Here is a 20,081-nt window from a genome sequence, read left to right as displayed (position 1 = left end):
ATAAAAGGGATTTGTTATTTCAGAAATGAAGCAACATCAGTTTCACAACACTGTACTAAAGCTCTTGTGTTTTTACTTTCTTATATTAAGCTAAGCTGACTGTATTGACCTTTGTCATAAAAACATGCGTTGTCTGTAAAGTTAAACAGCAGCCTGCAGTGCAGTCTGTGAGGATCAGAGATGATGGTAGCAGCCTTGTCTCCATTTGAAAAAATTGCATCTAAATTCAAAAACTAGAAGCTACATGAATCAGAACTTACCACTGTAGCAAACAAATGCTGTCTCCCGGTCACAGTTCCAGTCCTCCCATTTTCCAGTAGATCCAAAGTTTGCTGCGACACAAAATTCATTTTTGACAACATTACTGGGTTCATATGTATTCCAGTATCTAAACGAGAAGTTACTTCCATCCGTCCACTTCCAGGAGTCTCTGAAAAGGCCGATCCAGGCGGATTGCCCTGCAGGTACCAACTCCTTTGCCTTCTGGTTCTCTGACATGTTTCTCACGCTGGCCAGGTCTGTATAATTAGCTCTGCAGTAGCTCTGGGCCTCCATCCATGTCATGAATTTGTTGATGAAGACAAATGTCACATTCAGTCCTGGAAAATAACCAAAGTGAAGGGAGAACAAGACATATTTAAATGTAAAATCCAAAGACATTGAAAAGACTTGTAGAACTTAAACAATTTTGTTTTAGGGTTGTGTATGAATTAACATCCTCACCTCTGATGTCAGAGCAGAGTGCTTTAAATGTATTGTTACAGTTTTCATCAGCCCATGAGCCAGTCCACCTTAACCCAGTACAGTGTTCTTTGCTTATCCAATTGTCTGGTTGTCCAGGCTCCCAATTTCTGAAAGCCACACTGTTTTTGTATAAATCTGTGTTTGACATTGACCATCTCCAGCTGTTCATATCATCGTACAGTCCAATCCAAGCTCGCTGCAAGGAACAATTGAAATGTGTTGTGACATAAACTATTGATCTCAATTGTTTCATAAAAAGCCTTGAAACTAAAACGGTATTTTTTTATTTTCGAGTCATATATTTTGATTTCTGTGTAAACTGGGTGATTATCAGGTCATCAGTTGCTATTTCTTTGGATCTTGGTCAAACAGCATTTGATGATGGTGATCTTTATTTGTCACTTGCAGTTGCCTGCAGTGAAACCATAAACACACATCACGTTGAGGAGACAGGTCAGAATAGGTAGCATAAAGAAAAACAATGAAATGTACAACACAAAGGGGGAGGAGCAAAAATAGAACTGTACTCAGACTGAGCTCCTGACAGGGGATCACTACGAGAACAGAAAACAAAAACTACTCAGCACACAAGCACATGAATCGTCACACCGTAACACCATGAAAACACGTGACAAGCAACAGGGGTGGGTGAGTAGGGTTACAGTAAGGCAATGTAGACAGCAGCATTGGGTCACGGTATCTCTGAGGAGTCCAGCTGACCCGCCGTATGATTCGGGTGGGGGGCAAGCATCTCCATTCAATTCAATTTTATTTATATAGCGCCAAATCACAACAGCAGTCGCGTCAAGGAGCTTTATATCGTACAGTAGATCGTACAATAATAGATACAATAATAGATACAGAGAAAAACCCAACAATCATATGACCTCCTATGAGCAAGCACTTTGGCGACAGTGGGAAGGAAAAACTCTCTTTTAACAGGAAGAAGCCTCCAGCAGAACCAGGCTCAGGGAGGGGCGGGGCCATCTGCTGCGACCGGTTGGGGTGAGAGAAGGAAGACAGGATAAAGACATGCTGTGGAAGAGAGACAGAGGTTAATAACAGATATGATTCAATGCAGAGAGGTCTGTTAACACATAGTGAGTGAGAAAGGTGACTGGAAAGGAAACACTGAATCCAAACTGGAAGCTGGTTCCACAGAAGAGGGGCCTGAAAACTGAAGGCTCTGCCTCCCATTCTACTTTTAAATACTCTAGGAACAACAAGTAGGCCTGCAGAGCGAGAGCGAAGTGCTCTAATAGGGTGATATGGTACTACAAGGTCATTAAGATAAGATGGGGCCTGATTATTTAAGACCTTGTATGTGAGGAGCAGGATTTTGAATTCAATTCTGGATTTAACAGGAAGCCAATACAGGAGAAATCTGCTCTCTCTTTCTAGTCCCTGTCAGGACTCTTGCTGCAGCATTTTGGATTAGCTGAAGGCTTTTCAGGGAGTTTTTAGGACTTCCTGATAATAATGAATTACAGTCGTCCAGCCTGGAAGTAATAAATGCATGAACTAGTTTTTCAGCGTCACTCTGAGACAGGATATTTCTAATTTTAGAGATGTTGCACAAATGGAAGAAAGTAGTCTTACATATTTGTTTAATATGTGCATTGAAGGACATGTCCTGGTCAAAAATGACTCCAAGGTTCCTCACAGTCTTACTGGAGGCCAAGGTAATGCCATCCAGAGCAAGAATCTGGTTAGATACCATATTTCTAAGATTTTCAGGGCCGAGTACAATAACCTCAGTTTGACCTGAATTAAGAAGCAGAAAGTTAGCGGCCATCCAGGTCTTTTTGTTTTTAAGACATTCCTGCAGTTTAACTCATTGGTGTGTGTTATCTGGCTTCATGGACAGATAGAGCTGGGTGTCATCTGCATAGCAGTGTAAATGTATGCTATGTCTTCTAATGATGCTGCCTAAGGGAAGCATGTATAATGTAAACAGAATTGGTCCTAGCACTGAACCCTGTGGAACTCCATAATTAACCTCAGTGTGTGAAGAGGACTCTCCATTTACATGCACAAACTGGAGTCTATTAGATAGATATGATACAAACCACGGATGGTGCTGGCATAAGGTCGGCAGCCTTAACCCAATTTCCTTCGGGGTCAATAAAGTTTTATTGGAGATTATGTATCGGACTTTCAGGAGCAGGACCACGCCTCCAAACACGCTCCTTCCGGCTGTCATCTATATAGGTTCCTCCAGTTCTGCTAGCTGTTCATTCTCGTTTACGTGCAAACAGGGTCCATTCTCAGCGGATACCTTTAAACACAGCTTTCTCACAGGAGTAACATAATTTTACTCACATTTCCATGCGTCCATCGCTTTTTCTCCGGCAATCCAAGAAACACACTAAACGCCTTATTTACTAAAGCAGCCGCAAACCTTCTACCAACGCCTTGCCAGCTTCCCTTCCCTCCATACATCCTTTGCAAAATTCAGCAACATGCTTGGTATGGCGGTTTTGGCGCCAGAGCACATCGCTGCCTGCCGCCCTGCTCTTTTTCTGGCTCAGTGAAACGGGGCTGCCGTGGAGGAGCGGCCACGGTCGCTGACGATGCTCTTCAATGAAGACTCATGCTGGTTGACTCTGGCTCCCAGAAGAGCCCTATCCCACCCACCGCTGCGGACAGTTTAGCGGCAAGCCACGGACTGCAGCTGATTACGGCTAACGGTTCTAGTATTGCAACTTATGGGGAAAGGTTAGTGACTGTTAGTTTCCACGGCTGGAAATTCCAGTGGAACTTTTTTGTTGCTGCCAGCTCGGCACCGATTTTTTTTGTGCCCACGGACTGTTAGTCAACGTTGCTCACAGACGTTTGATTGATGCTGTTCTTTTCACTACCCTGTCTAACCCGGGCCGCCCACTCCCTTATTGGGGCCAGTTTGGTGGCCTCCGAGGACGTATTTCAGCGTTTGCTGTAAGAGTTTCTGTCGCTGTCAACTCCTAATTTCTCCAGCACGGCCGCAAAATACAGGGTTGAGGATTACATCGCCACGGTTGGTCCCCCGGTGTTTGCGTGCGCGCGTAGCCGCTACCCTGCGAAACTGTCAATCACCCAGGAGGAGTTTGAGGCCATGGAGCGCCTGGGCATTGCGCAGCGCTCGAACAGTGCCTGGGCCTCTCCACTTCACATGGTGCCCAAGTCGGAGGGGTGGTGGCAACATTGAATGATTGATTGGGTTAAGGCTGCCAGCCTTGCCAGCGCCATCTTACCCTCCGACCATACATACATTACACAAACATCACATGGGGAAGACGGGTCAGAGAGGTATAACAATGGAAAATGCACAACATGAGGAAAGACGAGGAGAAAAAAGAACTCCCCCCAGACTGAACTCCAACAGGGAGATCAGTTTGAGAACAGAAAAAACCACCTCAGCACATGAATCATCACATCTCACAACACAGAAGACATGAGCTTCGAAGGCGTTCGGAGGGGGTGGGGGGTGAGTGTAGGTCTGTGGAAGATCAACACGGCCATCGATGGCCTTGAAGGAGGGACAAAGGGTTCTGACAACAATCCTGTTATCATGGAGAATTTTGTTGTTTCAGTCAGCTTCAACCTTGGCAGGCCTTCAGCTGGTGCCAGTGCGAACAACTGCATCCAATTTTTACAGTTGGTCTAATTCTCTCAATTATGTGTTATCCATATTGCAGAGCCATGAGCTTCTCCAAGATCTTATCCATATTGTGTTCAAAACACAGTCTGAGTACTCACAGCCCTGCCAATTGTCTATCATGTCGAACAGCCTTATGTGATTTTGAACAGCTGTAGCTGCTTCTTGTTCTTCGATAAGCCGGGTCCAATCAGCCAGAACTCTGTTATCGTGGTTCCAAATTGGTAGATGTCGTTCAATGTCCTCCATCGAGAGTGTCGCCAGACACACGATGCAACCGACCATCGAGTATCTGGCAGCAAACGGCTCCGCAGGACAATCGGGCTCTCCCAAGCCCAGCAGGGGGTCAAGTCTGTTACGGGACCAGTTGATCCGCCTCGGGTCTCTCCTCCTCCTGCCTCCCCTTTCCCTCATCCACCTGCTGGCCTCCGTGGAAGCTCCGCCATAGCCTCCACCAAACAACTGAGTTATTTTTACACATCTGCCAGCATCTGGCCAATCCACCACATTTCATTGTTTATACCGTTAAAAAAAAAGAAGCTGAGGAGCCCCTTTTGTTGGTCCTTCTTTGGCTCTCGCACTCTGGGGCCTGGATCTCTTGCATGCCTGCTTCATGCTCCTCACACCCTCAAGCAGATCGTTACATGGACGAACCTTTTGAATACAAACGTGTTGATCCATACAGGTGTACACACACGTGATCAAAAACGACACCTTTCTTGGTTGCTACCTCAAAGCACGTGCGTGCTGCACAATAACATTCAGTATTTAGTATTTACTGTTACTTACATTTATTTCGTTTATTGCAGTGATGTTGTGTGTATTGTGTTGCTGTCTTTTTGCTTGCTTTCTCTTTTTTCTTTCAACAGGTAACAGGTGATTTCTTTCTTCTTTTTTTAAAGCTTCCTCTCTCTCTCACTGTCCCTCTTCCTCTCCCTTTTTCTTTCTGTCTCTCTCTCTTTCTTTCTTTCTCCCTTTCCTATCCCTCAGTCATGTCTTTCCTGTTTCTAATAACTTAAAAAATTAATAAAATAAAATAATAACAAAGGTCAATCAAATGGACCAATACAGCAAGGCTGTGATGATCCATTTGGTAAAGTAAATCCGTTGAGCATCTCTCTTGGCCTTCAGACAATAATTCTGATTGCTAAAGAACCAAACAGGACAGGCAAAAAGAAAAAGAGGAAGAGAAAAAGTGTACTCACATTTGGGTATTGTGCGTAGTTCATTTTACTTGAGTCTGCCATGCTCTGCAGGATCCTCACATCCTCCATGTTTTCTATGGTGGCCAGGTCTGTGTATCTCTCTCTGCAGTAACTCAGAGCATCAGTCCAGTTCTTCCAGTCATAAACAAAATGGTACTGACGCTTAACATATGAGGAGCCTGAACACAGCCCTGCAGATATAGATGTGAATACTGATTTTATATTTATGCTTAAAACAAAAGAAATCCATCTTAACTTTGTCATTATATTTTAATGTAATAATATCTACTTTTACGTGCAGTAAAATAACTTATAATTTTAATGTTTCGAGTATATAATGATTTAACAATTTGGTGCAAACTATGATTCTGTTTCCAGCACAGCAATGAAAGAGAAAAGTATTGTACAGCTAACATAATAGTTCCTAAAGGTTTCACAGTGCTGATGTTGCATTAAAGAAAAATGTTAAATCACATTAAAATACTCGCCTGATGCAGCTACGATAAACAGAAAAACCTTTTCCATACTTGTCTGCTTCGTGTTTCTTATCTGACTGAATGTGCAACTGATCTTTCAGCTTGTCTCATGCAAAGTGATTATAGGGAAAATATTTGCATGGTTTTATGCTCACTGCCTGCATCTTTGGTTAATGAGGTTCTACTGAAGCCCGTGTTTGGTGAAGAGTGAGGCTTTTGTGAGTCTTGCTTGTTCATAGGTGCAATGACGTCACAGGTGTACCTGATACACACTCCAGTGAATCACCTCAAAACAAACTGAAGCAATCTGATAAAAACAAAATGTAACTTTTATAGCAAATATAAGTATGTTTTACTTTTAGCTTCAGATGAACAAAAAAAAGGTTTTTAGATTTTAAAAGTAAAGTAAGACGTAAAAAATATGTTTGACGTGTGGCAGCAAGTAGCACATTTCTTCTTTTTCTTTGAGATGTTCCTTTAGGGGTTACTGTAACATAAGAGTGTTTATTATTCCCAGAGCTGGTAAGCTGTCTCCACCTCCTCTTCTGTCACATCAACCCTTTGCATGTCCGGTTTTCCTGCATCTATAAATATTTTCTTCTGTTCCTCTTTTCTGACCCGTTTAGCTAGAAGAAGCTTTAATATGTAAATAAAAAAGGTGCGGCACTACTGCTGCTAATATATTTTCAGGAGACAGCCCGGAGCAGCAGTGCAGCCAGGGACGTGACACGCCGGGAGTGGCAGCTCACTGAGCGGGCCCCTCCGGCCACGGGGACCCACAACATGTAGACAACATGCCAGGCAGTGAGCCAGCGCCGCAGGCTGGAGAACTGTCAACCGCAAGCCGAGCCAAGCATCATAAGCATCAACCTCCTGACAATCAAACCTCCACCAACCCAGGCCTCAAGAAGGCAAGCCCACGGGAGGGAACGCTGTGGGAGGGGCCCGCAATCAGGCGACCCAGACATGGGTTCACTCGTCCGGGCCCCACTCTAGTGGTAGCCAGAGAGGATGGAAGCTTTTTCAACAGCCACCTCACGATAATCAACCCCCACCAGCCCGGGCCTCACAGAGGCGGGGCCATGGGAGTGAACGCTGCAGCCACCATCCTCACATAGCCTGAGAGGCTATGTGAGGATTGGGGCGGACCCCCAGCCCGCCTGCAGCCCTATTGCGGGAGCGACAAAATAGCCACCAGCAGAGCATAAGTAACCCTCACACCCCTGTAGGGCACGGCGCCCTGCCCAGGGAAGGTCCAAAGGGGCAACCAGGGACCGGAGGGAGGCAACGGGGGAGGGGCCAAAGGCAACTACTTCCGCCATGTTTGGAGTCATGTCTGATTTTCCTTCCACTTCTCACGTGTGCACCACTTTGTGTTGGTCTTTCACGTGGAATTCCAATAAAATTGATCCATGTTTGTGGCTGTAATGTGACAAAATGTGGGAAAGTTCAAGGGGGCCGAATACTTTTGCATCCACTGTAGTCAGTGTCATTTGCTGAGTCCCAGTGGTCAACTGCAGTATTTCACTGAAAAAGTCCCCAATTACCTCCATTAAAAAGAGACGTCTCTAAAAAAATAATGGTATCTTCAACATCGAGCAAACTCAGCTTTTACTATCCTTATACTGTGAATTATTAGAAGAAGTCACACAGAAAGTAAGGTAGGTTTTTTATTTATTTATCTTATATACAGACATTTACAGCCACCTTTGCTACAGTTATTTAGGATAATTATGGTAATTTTCCTTCTAAGACAGCGTAGCAGAGACATGTCAATTGTTAGATGTTGTCCAGTTGTAGTTCCAGTCTGAGAGAGAATACGGTGTACAGTAGACATGTAGCGGTGAAAAAGAAGAAGCAGGGTCGTCAGTTGGAAACACAACAAACACACTCAGTGATTATTTCTCCTGCAAACCTACTACAACACTAAAATCCCTGTAAAGCAAAATGTCTCCCACTCGGTTAGCTTTCACTTGATGATGCTGATGCACATCACTTTCATCATTACACAACATCCAAAAACAAAGAGGTGATCTCAGCGGGGGATCAGTTTGTGAGCAGCTCCTCTGCAGCACTCCAGTGCTGTTTGGTTTTCAGTGCAGAGGAAGCACTGCTGTAAATATCTGACGGAGCTCAAACTCCAAATGAAAAATATGTAAGTAAAATAATATTCATATATTTTTGTTTTTTTTGGTATTTCACTTTCTTATTTTAACACGTTTTTGTGCATAAAATAAGATCATTAGGACTTTCCACAGTTTTTGATGGCATAGTAGCAACAAAACATCAAAAATATGAAGCAAATTCAGTTTTTTAGTGTAAAAAACCGGCTAGTTCACGTATCAGAGTTTCTGCCAAGAGTTAAAGCAGAACAGCAGCTCAAAGTAAGACGAGGGATATGATTAACTTATTAGCACAAAGACTGGAAGTAGAGGAAAAACAACTGTCTGGGGTTTTGACCTGTAAACCAGCTGTGACGGTTATACAATTCTTCCATAATTTTCCATCTATTAAACTGTTCAGTAATTTAAGACATTTTTATGATCTGACTGGAAACGCAGGTTTCATTAATGACAATCCTGCTTTTATCTTCATTTAGACTACACGGGCCGGCATTTTACATCCTGGACCTTTTTACATGTAAAGATAGAAACGGATAAAGTTACAAACAGGTTGCTGAAACTTTATTACATTTGATATTTTGACAAAATATTTACACTTCATTTTAGTAAGTTTAAAACAAAGTCTGAATAATTACAATATTCAGTGTCCTACATCCTCGGGGAGTCGGATGAAGTCATTTGTGCTCATTTACTGTGTTTCTGTGAAGGTTGAATGAGGCTTAAAACATGGGGTCCAAAACAGCTGCTGCAGGTGTTCAAATTATTCGTTAAATTAAGCACAGGTTATTTGATCTGATGATGTCATCAAATCTGGAGGCAGCTTCCAGTCTTTATGCTAAGCTATAGGCTAACCATGTTTAGACACTCCTCTCAGACTCTTACCTGATGTTCTGATGGACACAGTTGAATCTGATATAAGTGAAAAAAAAACCCTCAATCATCGCTGAAGCGGTGAGGAAAACAACTTGTTCACGTACAGGGACATGGATCTCCCTTCTTTCACGATACAACTTATACATAACTTATTATGTAATTAAGGAGTTTATATTGTGCCAGAAACCACATATTTTTAAGACAAACTTGCACGAAGCTGGCACTACCTAACCTGTGGTTAACATTTTACACCCAATTTAGCCTGTGGGTCTAAAGGCCGACGTTTGGGGGTTAGCAGATATGTGGACAGGTCTTCCAGCTCTGTGCTTTGAAAAAGGAAATAAAATCCTGCGCTGTTTTTAGCACATAGGCAGTGATTCTAAGACTGAATTAAATTAAACATGAGAATGGGCAGAAAATGTGACGTGTTTTATGATTTTTAATTTTCTGTCAATTATTGAGCTACTTTGTGGCTAGCTAGTTTTCAGGGTTTCCTGTGTACCTAGAAATTTCAGCAGCAATTTCTGCTATTTCCATCCACTGGTCGATGTTTGTACATGCTGATAACTTTTGAAAACTGAAACTTAAAAACTGACGATTGCATAGTCAGCAGTTATCCGATGCATTGATCTCCACAGAGACTGTGAACCTGCAGGTAATCAAAACCTGCTCAGGTGTATGGAAGCCCGTTTCCGCCACTAAATAAAAACAAAAAAGCTAGTATCCATAACTCGAAATTTCGAGTTATTTTCTCAAAATTTCGAGTTAGCTCTGCCAATCAAAAATTTACGTGAATGAGGTCGCTTTCTTGCTAGCATATGGCGCAGAGGAACGCGCACTCAAAAACGGATCCCAACAAATTGGCGCTTTCGCGAGTGCGTTTGCTGATAGTAACACCGTGTGATTCAGCTAATAACACAAGGATTTCATCATTTGTGAAGCCAGGCTGAAAACACTCAGCAATCTGTGTGACTGGGTGTAATACCGGTAGCTTAGCTGTAGCATTTGTAGCTGAGGGCTTCAGCTTCCGGGTAACGAGGAAATGACGTCATTCACGTAGATTACTGATTGGCAGCGCTAACTCGAAATTTCGAGTTACTTTTCTCAAAATTTTGAGTTAATAAATCGAAATTTCGAGTTAATATGTCGAAATTTCGAAAAAGTAATTTGAAATTTTGAGTTATGGATCCTTTTTTTTTTTTAGTGGCAGAAACAGGCTTCCATGCAGGTGTGATGAGTAAAAGTATAAAAGGAAATCCTTTGACTACAGAGACTTACCCAAACCACAAATGAAACCATCTAGCCAAACTGCAACAGTGACCATGACTGTGTGTCCATGAACCAATAGATTCATCTTATTTTTAACTATTTCACAAACTGCTCTGAAGCTGTTTTGGAAAACATCATATTTCCTGTCAGTGAACGGTAGTTGACTGGCTGTAAGACTTTAGTTTTCCAGGCAGGTTGAAGCAGGTTATGCACACATTGTTTGACCCAAATCTCAGTCCAGACTTGATGCAGATGTGGCAGAAATGGCAGCTGTGTTATGGTGAGGCTGATTTATAAATTTACCTATTTTGCTCGACAAGGCAGAGAGGGGAAACGGTGGGAGGGATTAACGAGGCCATGTGCAGTCAATGCAAGTATGGTGAAGTGAGGAGAACGCTTCCTCTTCTTCTACTCACAGCCTGACAATCAGGATCGCAGTCAGACAGGCTAGCAGGACTGAAGGCGAGGACATCGAGCCAGCACTGTTCTGTGCAGCGCTACTGTCCTTATTTATTATACTTCCAACGGCTTTCTTCACACCTTTCTCCTCCTTATGTGGCGTTTCATTTAGTTTCTCCTCTTCCTCTTTCTCCTCCTCCTTCTCCTCCTCCCTTGTATCAGGACCGTTCTTGTTTATCAGTGTAGCGAGCGTTGTTGGGGGGTCAGATGGAGGCTTGGTGGCCTCAGCCGTGGTGTGTGGAGGCGGTGTATCTTCAGTGCTCGATGCAAAGTGCACGGTGGGAACACTGGGAATGCCGTCAGCGGTGGTAGACTCCACTGGAAAGTCAGGTGTTGTAGGAACAGCATCTTCATCTGTAGGTTGGAGGGGATCAGTTGTTGCATCAGGACTGGATTCTCCTGTTGTGAGCATGGGATCAGCTGTCACATCATCATCATCTTCATCCTCTTCTTCTACTGTGTCAGGAACTGGAAAACATAAATGAAGGAAAACTTGTTTTAATCTGGGATCTAATGAGGTCTCGCAGTCGTTAATGCTGCCAGTGTGAAATATTTTTAGGTAAGGGACCCGGGCACATGTGCTCATAACAGAGCTGACGTCCCCCTAAACTCTGTCACCATTGCTCCAGAAAAAATACACACATGACATGTAGAGCTTTGAGATCCCACAAAGTCACAAACACTGGTGGATCTACAGTCCATATCAAATTTGACATGGGACAGCACGATAGCACATAGATATTAAATTAAATTTATATGCTGATAAAAAACACATCAATAAAAATAAAGTCCTAAAATAAAATGCTGATGTGGACAAACACAGATCAGGAGGAGTAACGACTGTACTCTTACCACAGAGACTGTTTTCACATTTCTGGAGGTTTTCGGGGCATCTGGAGCACCAATCGCCTTCAACATACGGCCGCACTCCTTCATAGTTCCCTCTGAACACACGTACACAAAACATCACACAAATCCAAATGTAATAACTCCAGATTGTGTTACAAGAAAAACAGAAATAAAAAGAAAAGCTAACAGAAACTGAGTCAAACAGTTGAGTGTTAGTCTTTGTTAGCATGAGGCACCACCAGTGTATATATGCATCGTATTAAATTGCCTGTATTACTGTGAATCAACTGACTTTAAAAAGTATAAGTTAACAAAGGGATGTTAAAATATACAATACAGCCCAAAGAATTCACATTTAATGACGTGTCTCCTGCCTTCAGTCAAACAAGTAAAGTGTAACTAGAAGAATTTGCATTTCCTGCAAAAGTGCAGTGTGAATGCTGTGTGGTGGAAATTACTGCTGAAAAATGCAAACGAAGCAGAACTTTCTGCTGAAAAGAAGTGAAGAAGCTGAAGTGTTTGCTGAAGACAGCTTTATTTGAAAGGGTACACCGAAGAGTGTCAAGAAAGCAGAATGAGCGAGAGTGGGGAAGATGTGCGGCAAGAGCTACGGGTAGGATTCGAACCTGCGCCACCCAGTATACTGGCAGCTGCTCATCTCAGTGAGCCAAACAGGCACTTATCTCAGACACTGGAGTTGGAGGTGAAGAAGCTGAAGTACATATTAGAAAAGTTGCAGAATTCATTCAGGATTCCTCTCAAACAAATCACCATAATTTCCTAACCGTAGGGGCTAAAATGGTCATTCTTGCACGCTTCTTTTAAGAGCAGATGGGGAAATCTTCAGGTGTTCATAATTCATTATTACAATATGAATTATTAAAGCTGTATGACTTGTAATGTAACATAACTGAGTAGAGGAGAAGCGTTAACTGCCTTGACTTGCTCTCAAACAGCGTTTTGTAATGTTAAATCTATTTGAAGCATCCACCATCATTCTTTAACAATCATCAGGCTTTGGTGAACCATCATGGAGGTTTTCAGGTCTCTGTGGAAATCCATGAAGGAGATATAACAAGAGAAAAAAGTGCTTTATTTCCGGAGTTTGAAATCCGAGAGAAGCACAGATTTCCTGCCCTCAAACAAATGCAATTCATGGATAAACAGAACAAAAATTATTGAATTGTGAGCGTTAGGAGTGTCTGAAGTTAAATTGGCCAAAGGCTCAAGCCTTGAAATTGTTTCATTGAGGAGGTATGACAATTGGAAAACGGTTCGCATTAGAGAATTCCAGCCTGATTGTGTTTCTATGGAGAGTTTTCAGACTTTGTGTTGCTCTGAGACGATTTGACAAAAATCTCTTAGTTCCACAATAATAGAGTGAAAACTGAGCGAGTAGCAAGAAGTTGTTCAGACATGAAGAAAAGATTCAGAACGGTCCAGTGGGCCACTCGAAGCAAACTGCATAGCAACCATAGCAACGCATGTATTTTCTGAAAAATCATAATGATGCAACTGAAAACTTAAAGAGGGATTCAATTAAAATGAAAGAAGATGTGAAAAAGGTGAATTAAACATGAATAGCTCAATTTGTGTGAGTGCTTTACAGCATTCACACAATTATTAGTACTGTCCACAAGAGGGAGCACTTGTAGTATTGTGCAGCAGTAACACTGGAAGGAGTCGTGGTACTGACGCTGGGTAGTAGTTACAGACGAGGAAGGAGACTCTGTCCCAGTCCAGTCCCTCCATAGTGTCACAGAGATGGAAGGCACAGCCCACTCTGTGTGTGTCTGCCCACACCATCTGTAACACACACGCACAGTTTAACCTGAGTGGATCTGCCACATTCTACACAAGCTTTGGACAATGTCCTCTGCAGTGGATTTTAGCCATTTTAGTCGTATTCTCATTACTGAGAAGTAACTGGACAGTTGATTGATAATTAAAGTCATTCTCAGTTTGGGTGTGCACCCTGTCATTGTCCACATACATAGCCTAACTGTGTATACTGTATGTGTGTGTGTGTGTTTGTGTGTTTGTGACCTGTGTGTAGTGTCCACACATCTTATCTTCGTCACAGCTGTTGTTCTGGAAGTCGTAGTCCAGGCGTTCTGCACAGAACAGATCAATTAGAACACACTATTCTAATGTGAACAATGATGAGACTTAGTTGAAGAATCACCACATTCAGGACATATCCAGTGACAAGTAAAGGTTCTGCAGTCAAGATGAACATCTGGTATGTTTATCCTGAAACTTGAGAGATAATACAAAATAATAAACAGAAGCTATAACAATAAGGTTCAATAAGGATGCAAAGCTAAAGTGCTGGTCTGGCACAGGGCTCTGCTGTCAGAAGTATAATGGTTGGAAAAACCACAAGAAATCTGACAACACAAAAAGCAACAAGTTCAGCACAGCTGAGTGAAATCAAATACAAAAAGTGTTGAAAACTGAGAAACTACATCAGGAGCTGTAACTTTAACATTCAGTGTTAAAGTTACCTTTTTAAACAAGTTCAGTAAATCACTGATCCATAGTTAATGTGTGGTAGGTTCATCTATTAACATCACAGCGGCAAAAATACTTCTAGTGATACTGCAACATAACAATGCATTTAAAATCTAGTCGGCATTCGACTGTAGCAGAAATGTTTTTAGTTACCAAAGGTGAGGAAAAAATCGAAACTCCAACCTCAGCCTGGGTGTGCCACAGGTGAGCTGCTGGATAGTTGGAAGTTTCCTCAAACTAGTCCATATTAGAACAATTATAACTTGGTGAAATGCTCGAGTCCTGTTCTGTTAATTTGCTTTTGTTTATTACAGAGTGACAGTTTTTGATTTATTGCAGTAACGAGCGCTGTGACAGTGTTTAGTTATTCCTTCAGATTTGTCATTATCCTGAACATTTACAGTCACAGTTCAATCCACACTTTCACAGCAGCAGTCGCCTCACTTTATACTGTAAGGTAAAGGCCCTTCAATAGTACAGAGAAAACCCCAACAATCAGGTGTCCCCCTAACAGCAAGCGCTTGGTGACAGTGGATTAAATGCAGAGAAGTGTACAAACACACAGGAAGTGAGGAAGAAACACCCAGTGCATCATGGGAATCCCCCAGCAGTCTACACCTATTGCAGCATAACTAAGGGAGGATTCAGGGTCACCTGGTCCAGCCCTAACTACATGCTTTAGCAAAAAGGAAAGTTTGAAGCCTAATCTTAAAGTAGAGATAGTGTCTGTCTCCTGAATCCAAACTGTAAGCTGGTTCCACAGAAAACTGAAGGCTCTGCCTCCCATTCTACTGTTAAATACTCTGGAACAACAAGTAGGCCTGCAGAGCGAGAGCGAAGTGCTCTAATAGGATGATACGAGAAACAAAACTAGTTGTGGTGATCGTATTTTAAAAGCAGCAGTAATTTTTTAAAACCCCTGACAAGTCAACTCAAAGAGACTGTTTCTGTAGTAAAGGTTTACTAGTGATTGTAAATAGACAAACATCTTATTTGCTCTGACTTGTCATTGTGAAATAGATTGGATTGCAGATCTTGTGGTTGTAAAATACTTAAAACCAACACTGCTTGGAGCGGTTTTCTGTAAGCCTCACTCCTACTGTTCAAAGATAACCACTGACTGTAATCTGTCTGCTGTAAACAAGAAAGCCAACAAATATTTACTTCTGAGATCACTCACCCAGGAACCATTTCTCCAGAGCCATTCGGAGGTCCAGGGGCCCGGTGCCCGCGTACAGATTCTCTCCAGTATCTTCCAGTTCTGGGTTGTGGTTCCAGATGCATTTAGCAGCGTAGCCCTCTGCCACCAGCTTCAGGTTTGGATCCCATTTCTGCAAACAACCACTGAATGTTACAGAATTGCTGGTTTGGCACCACCAAATCTGCTGTTTGTTAATCATCAACAGCTCGTGTCATTTTGCAAGGCAACGTGTTATAACTTTAGATACAGAGAGGAAGTCACGTAAAAGTAACTAAAATGCTGGCCAACTATATTAAAAGCTGTCAGAGTTTAAAGCAATCAAATGAACATGTAGAAGTAAAGCTGGTTGACAAAACGCCTTGTTCCAACATTCCTGTCATGATCCATTTTTTTAGTATTATTATTTTTTGTTTCTGTTAGTTTCTGGTTGTACTTTAGTGATTTTTTAGATGCTTCCTTTGTTTATCCTGGTTTCTATGTTCGTGTATTTCCTGTTTTACTTTGACAGTCCCGTGTTTTGCTTCCTCCCTGTCTCGTTGGTTCATCTGCGTTTCCTCTGCTTTTCTCGTGTTTTCCAAGTCCCAGGTTTCTTCAGGTCTCAGGCTCTGTATTGTTTTCCCCTCTGTATCTAGTGTTGTGTTGTTTAGCTTCCCCCAGTTTAGGATTTTGTTAGTTTATCTCAGTTCCCCGTTGGATTTGGTTTTGTGGTGTTGTGTGCAGCCCCAAATAAAGGCTCATCTTCTGTTCAACATCTACCTGCATCTCTGTTGTGTGTCGATCATGAACTCTACTATAGGGAAGCCCCAGAATAAAAAAATAAATCAATGCACTTGAACCAACCTCATTGTTGTTGAAATATTTAAGATTAGTAGAAATAGAGAACCAGTTCCCAGAGGTTCAGTTCCTTGGAACTGTTAGTGTGCCTGCTTATGGATCACGCTTATCGGATCTACTTGGCTACAATCAGTTCAGTTACATTTTGCATGCCGGAGGAGGAAAATAGTGGCTCAGTCTCCAGCCTGGACATTACTTTTGTTTTTATTGCACAAAATTACGAGTTAATTGCAAATTGCCTGCAGGACGGAAACAACTGCATGATGCTGCCAACGCAACTCCAGCTCTTTACAAGCACCTGCACCACACAGCATGCGACTCCTTCACATGAAGGTAAAGTCTTTGACATGCTGCTTGGAGATTGTGGTGACTCTCAAAGCTGAGCCAGTAAGTAACTAAAAAAATCAAATGAATCTTATCAGTGCCCATCCCTACTGATAATTCTGTTACAGCTAACTTTCATTTCAGAATTATATCCTGTTCATTACACTGTTGATACAAATTACAGTGAAACAGCAACAGTAGCAGACGGTAGCACACAGTGGGTCTGAGGTACAACAGGGAGAAAGATGTAAGAACGAGAGAACACGAGAGGAGGAAGTGGAAATGTAAAGATTAAGTTTTTTTTGTAATCAGATATTGATTGTGTTGTGTTGCTGAAGTGTTTTCATATTGTGGGACAAAGATAATAATTATGGCATAATTGTGCTCCATAAGTATAACAACTGTGTGTTCAGTGCTGCCTTGTAAGTGACTCTCTGTAAAACACAAGCTGACTTTTATGCTTTTATTCATCGGTGCCGTACATGTGGCTCTGATAGTCGCGGCCTTGAAGTCGTTGGCCGGTTCGCCCGGATCAGGACTCGAAGCAGCGATTAAAGCAAATTTCATGCATACAAGTACAAAAGACACACAGACATCAATGAACTGGTGCACATCGTCGTTCATGTGCTGCAAGCAGCAGTTCAGCAGGGATGACGACCACGACTCTGTCCAGTTATTTGGTCTTCATGTTTATTTGTGCACGCTGCACAAATCAGAGTTTTAATGTAGACACAGCACCGATGCTTTCACGACAACTGAGTGTATATTTTTTATTAAAATTTCACACCAGAAGTTACTAAAGTCATACTTATGAATTATTGTTTGTGAGATTAATTTGGTGGTTTTATAAGCCTTCTCCATTTTTTGGTTCCCTCCCCTCTTTAAACCTGCTTTTAATTATCATGATAATTTCATTGCATTGCATTTCCCAAGAGTTCAACAAGCCATAAAACAGTAAATCCAAAACAGCAATGTACAAATATTCTGGAGCTGCTTTAATCTGGTTATATAACCACCTCCATATCTCCCAGTACTATAAAATCAGCCACAGCTCTCCAGCAGAGTCAACAGCAGGATCATTGTTGCTGTTTTCTGTGACACTGGTAGAGGCTTCATAAGCTGAACGGCCTCTTAAAGTAAATTTGACAGCCGGTAGTTAAATAAATATTATTGCACATGATATGACATTTAATATCAGACCAATGAAATGTGGAACGCAGAGAGCTGATTCATAAGCAGCCACTGTGTTTGAGCCACCAAGGCTGAGTCATCCTGTCCTGGCCTCGCAGTCATTTAAAGATGCTGAAGTTATTTATTTTTTCCAATTATTTTCTATCCTGCTTCCTTTATACAAGACAAACCATGGGCGACCCCTTACCCCTGACCTCTGACCCTGAACGCAGTCTGACCCCCTGACGTGCACACTTCCTTCCCATCGTGTCTGTAACAGCAGGTTCCTGTACAGAAACTGATCTGGTGAAAGGTAAATAGCCCACTGCAAGGACATGTGACCTTCAAAAAAGTCATTAAGAACAGCGGCTCTCTGTATCAGCTTCCTTTTAGGAAGACCAACCAAAAAATGCTCCGACTGGGACAAGAAATGACAATGGACCGGCATCAGTCCATGAGTCGTTTGGTACCGGGCTGCGAGAGTTGAGGCTCGTGTGTGAAAGTCCTGGTTTTCAGGGTTTTGATCCTTTTTATGGTTAACGCAGTTTCCCTGGGTCTTTTCCCGTGTGTTATCAATAAATCTTCCCGCTGGTACTGGTTTTATTTTGCTGTATTTATCCGCAACAAGTTTTCGGATAAAACCGGTCAAAGTCACCATTAAGAGTTCTGATTTGAATGTCCACTGTCAGGGGCAGATGTTTGCCTCCCACTGCAGCTGAAGACGTCATGTGATGATGGTCATGAGTGATGATGGTCATGAGTGATGATGGTCATGAGTGATGAGACGGAGCACAGTGACGCCTTTAACTCAGCCCGTTGTCTGCAGCTCGTGGTCTGAGTCACTGTTGCTACGAAACCTAAAGAATGAACAACAGGACCCTGACAGGGAGTTTAATATCCCGTGTGCGTGTGCACATGTGTGTGTTTATTTGTCCAGCGCTGACATGCAACACAAACAATAGTCAGGGGTCTCCTTCACATTCCTCTCCCTGCAGGCGCTCGCAACATCTGGTCTGTATTATGACTTTCAGGTCATGTGGTGTACACACACACACACACACACACACACGCACACACACACACGATCATCGCTGCCGACTGTACTGGAAGTCACCTGATCTGAGAACAGCTGATTATGTTCTCCTGAGTTTAACCGCAGCCTGTATTTTGTAATCTGAACAAAGTTTTTGTGTTTTAATCACTGACTCATAAATTAATGGATATTTTTCACTGTTTCCCAGCTCACAGAGTCGAGGTTCCTCCCTCAGGTGTGGGCTTCAGTATAAAGTGTGTATGCATATATAAATAAAACGTAATTGAATCTTGGACTTTAAAATCACAAAGGATGAGTTTACTTAGTGAGTCGTGGCTACAATGAAAGTTGAGTTTGTTTCTAGAGCACATTAGACCCCCCCTCCAGATTTATTAGTTAGTTTGTTTGCATTTGCCATAGCTTACTGATAATTCAGATAAAATAAATAAGTATCAGGTCAAGATGGATTAGAACCCCCCAGATTTTAACCTGGATTGGTGAACCATCAGGAGGCTGTAGTCTGGCCGTAGTGAGGCGGAGCTGTCGTGTCATTTTCTGCCTGGGGGAGTATTTTAATCCCAGGCAGAACGTGTCCCTAACAATAATAATAATAATAATAATACTGAAGTGCTTTCAGTGTCTAAATCTAACAGTGACCAAAAACAGAAGTAAACATTGAATGAAAACAAAGCGACCAACATGCTGAAAGTGCCTGCAGTGGTGTGGACACTGTGTCAGCCACTTCTAGGGGCGAGAGTCTAGCTCTTGATTCACAGCTGCATCTCTTACTTAGTTCACCTGCAGCTGTGAGCGAGGAGTGACTGAAGGAATATTCTGGATGATGTTACTCTGATGGGTGTCTGAGGAGGAGGAGGAGGGGCTCAGTCTGAGTTTCTCTGCAGGCCTGGGCTCTAGGTCCGTTTCGGGCTCTAACATGTGACGAGTAGGTTTGTCAAAGTCAGTGTTCTGTTCAGCTGGATGTGAACTGGCCTGATTCTCCTTTGTGCCCTTTCCATCTGTTTCCCTGTACTGGTCGCACTGGTTTGGCTCAGTCCAGGTCTCTGAAGCAGCTGCTTTGCAGACGCCTTTACATCCCAGCAAATGCTGAACTCTGTCCTCTGTCTCTTTCTCCTCCTCCCTTTGAGTCTCCCCTCATCTCCCTGTTGCTCCTCTTTTCCATCACTGTCTTCTTACCTCCTCTTTCTCCCCTCATTTGTCTTCTCCTTCCTACCTCCTTCCCTTCCTTCCTTTTCACATCTTTTTCTCTGCAGACCAGCTAAAATCATAAGAAAATAATATGAAAATGGAAACGTCCCTGTGGGGCTCCCATGGAGGCCGAGACAGCCTGAGACCTCCCCTGGTCCACACAC

The 20,081-nt window shown here is 42.6% G+C and overlaps 1 protein-coding gene across 1 annotated transcript in view; it reads right to left on the bottom strand.

Annotated features, from left to right (window-relative positions):
* Positions 1-10,233: 10,233 nt before the first annotated feature.
* LOC102213613 (peptidase inhibitor 16-like) overlaps positions 10,234-20,081 on the bottom strand; it is a 19,483-nt gene continuing 9,635 nt past the window's right edge. The window contains exons 2-6 of the mRNA XM_005748201.1: positions 15,330-15,480; positions 13,682-13,749; positions 13,332-13,441; positions 11,639-11,730; positions 10,234-11,254 (exon numbers count right to left, since the gene is read on the bottom strand). Coding sequence (XP_005748258.1) covers positions 10,740-11,254; positions 11,639-11,730; positions 13,332-13,441; positions 13,682-13,749; positions 15,330-15,480 — 936 coding nt within the window. The 3' untranslated portion in view covers positions 10,234-10,739. The remainder of the gene's footprint in view (positions 11,255-11,638; positions 11,731-13,331; positions 13,442-13,681; positions 13,750-15,329; positions 15,481-20,081) is intronic.

Source organism: Pundamilia nyererei, unplaced genomic scaffold (genome assembly GCF_000239375.1).
Source record: "Pundamilia nyererei isolate P.nyererei 1_Seehausen unplaced genomic scaffold, PunNye1.0 scaffold00216, whole genome shotgun sequence".
NCBI classification, from domain to species: domain Eukaryota; kingdom Metazoa; phylum Chordata; class Actinopteri; order Cichliformes; family Cichlidae; genus Pundamilia; species Pundamilia nyererei.
The sequence above is the reverse complement of the archived record's forward strand: the minus strand, read 5'-3'. Positions and strand labels throughout refer to the sequence as shown.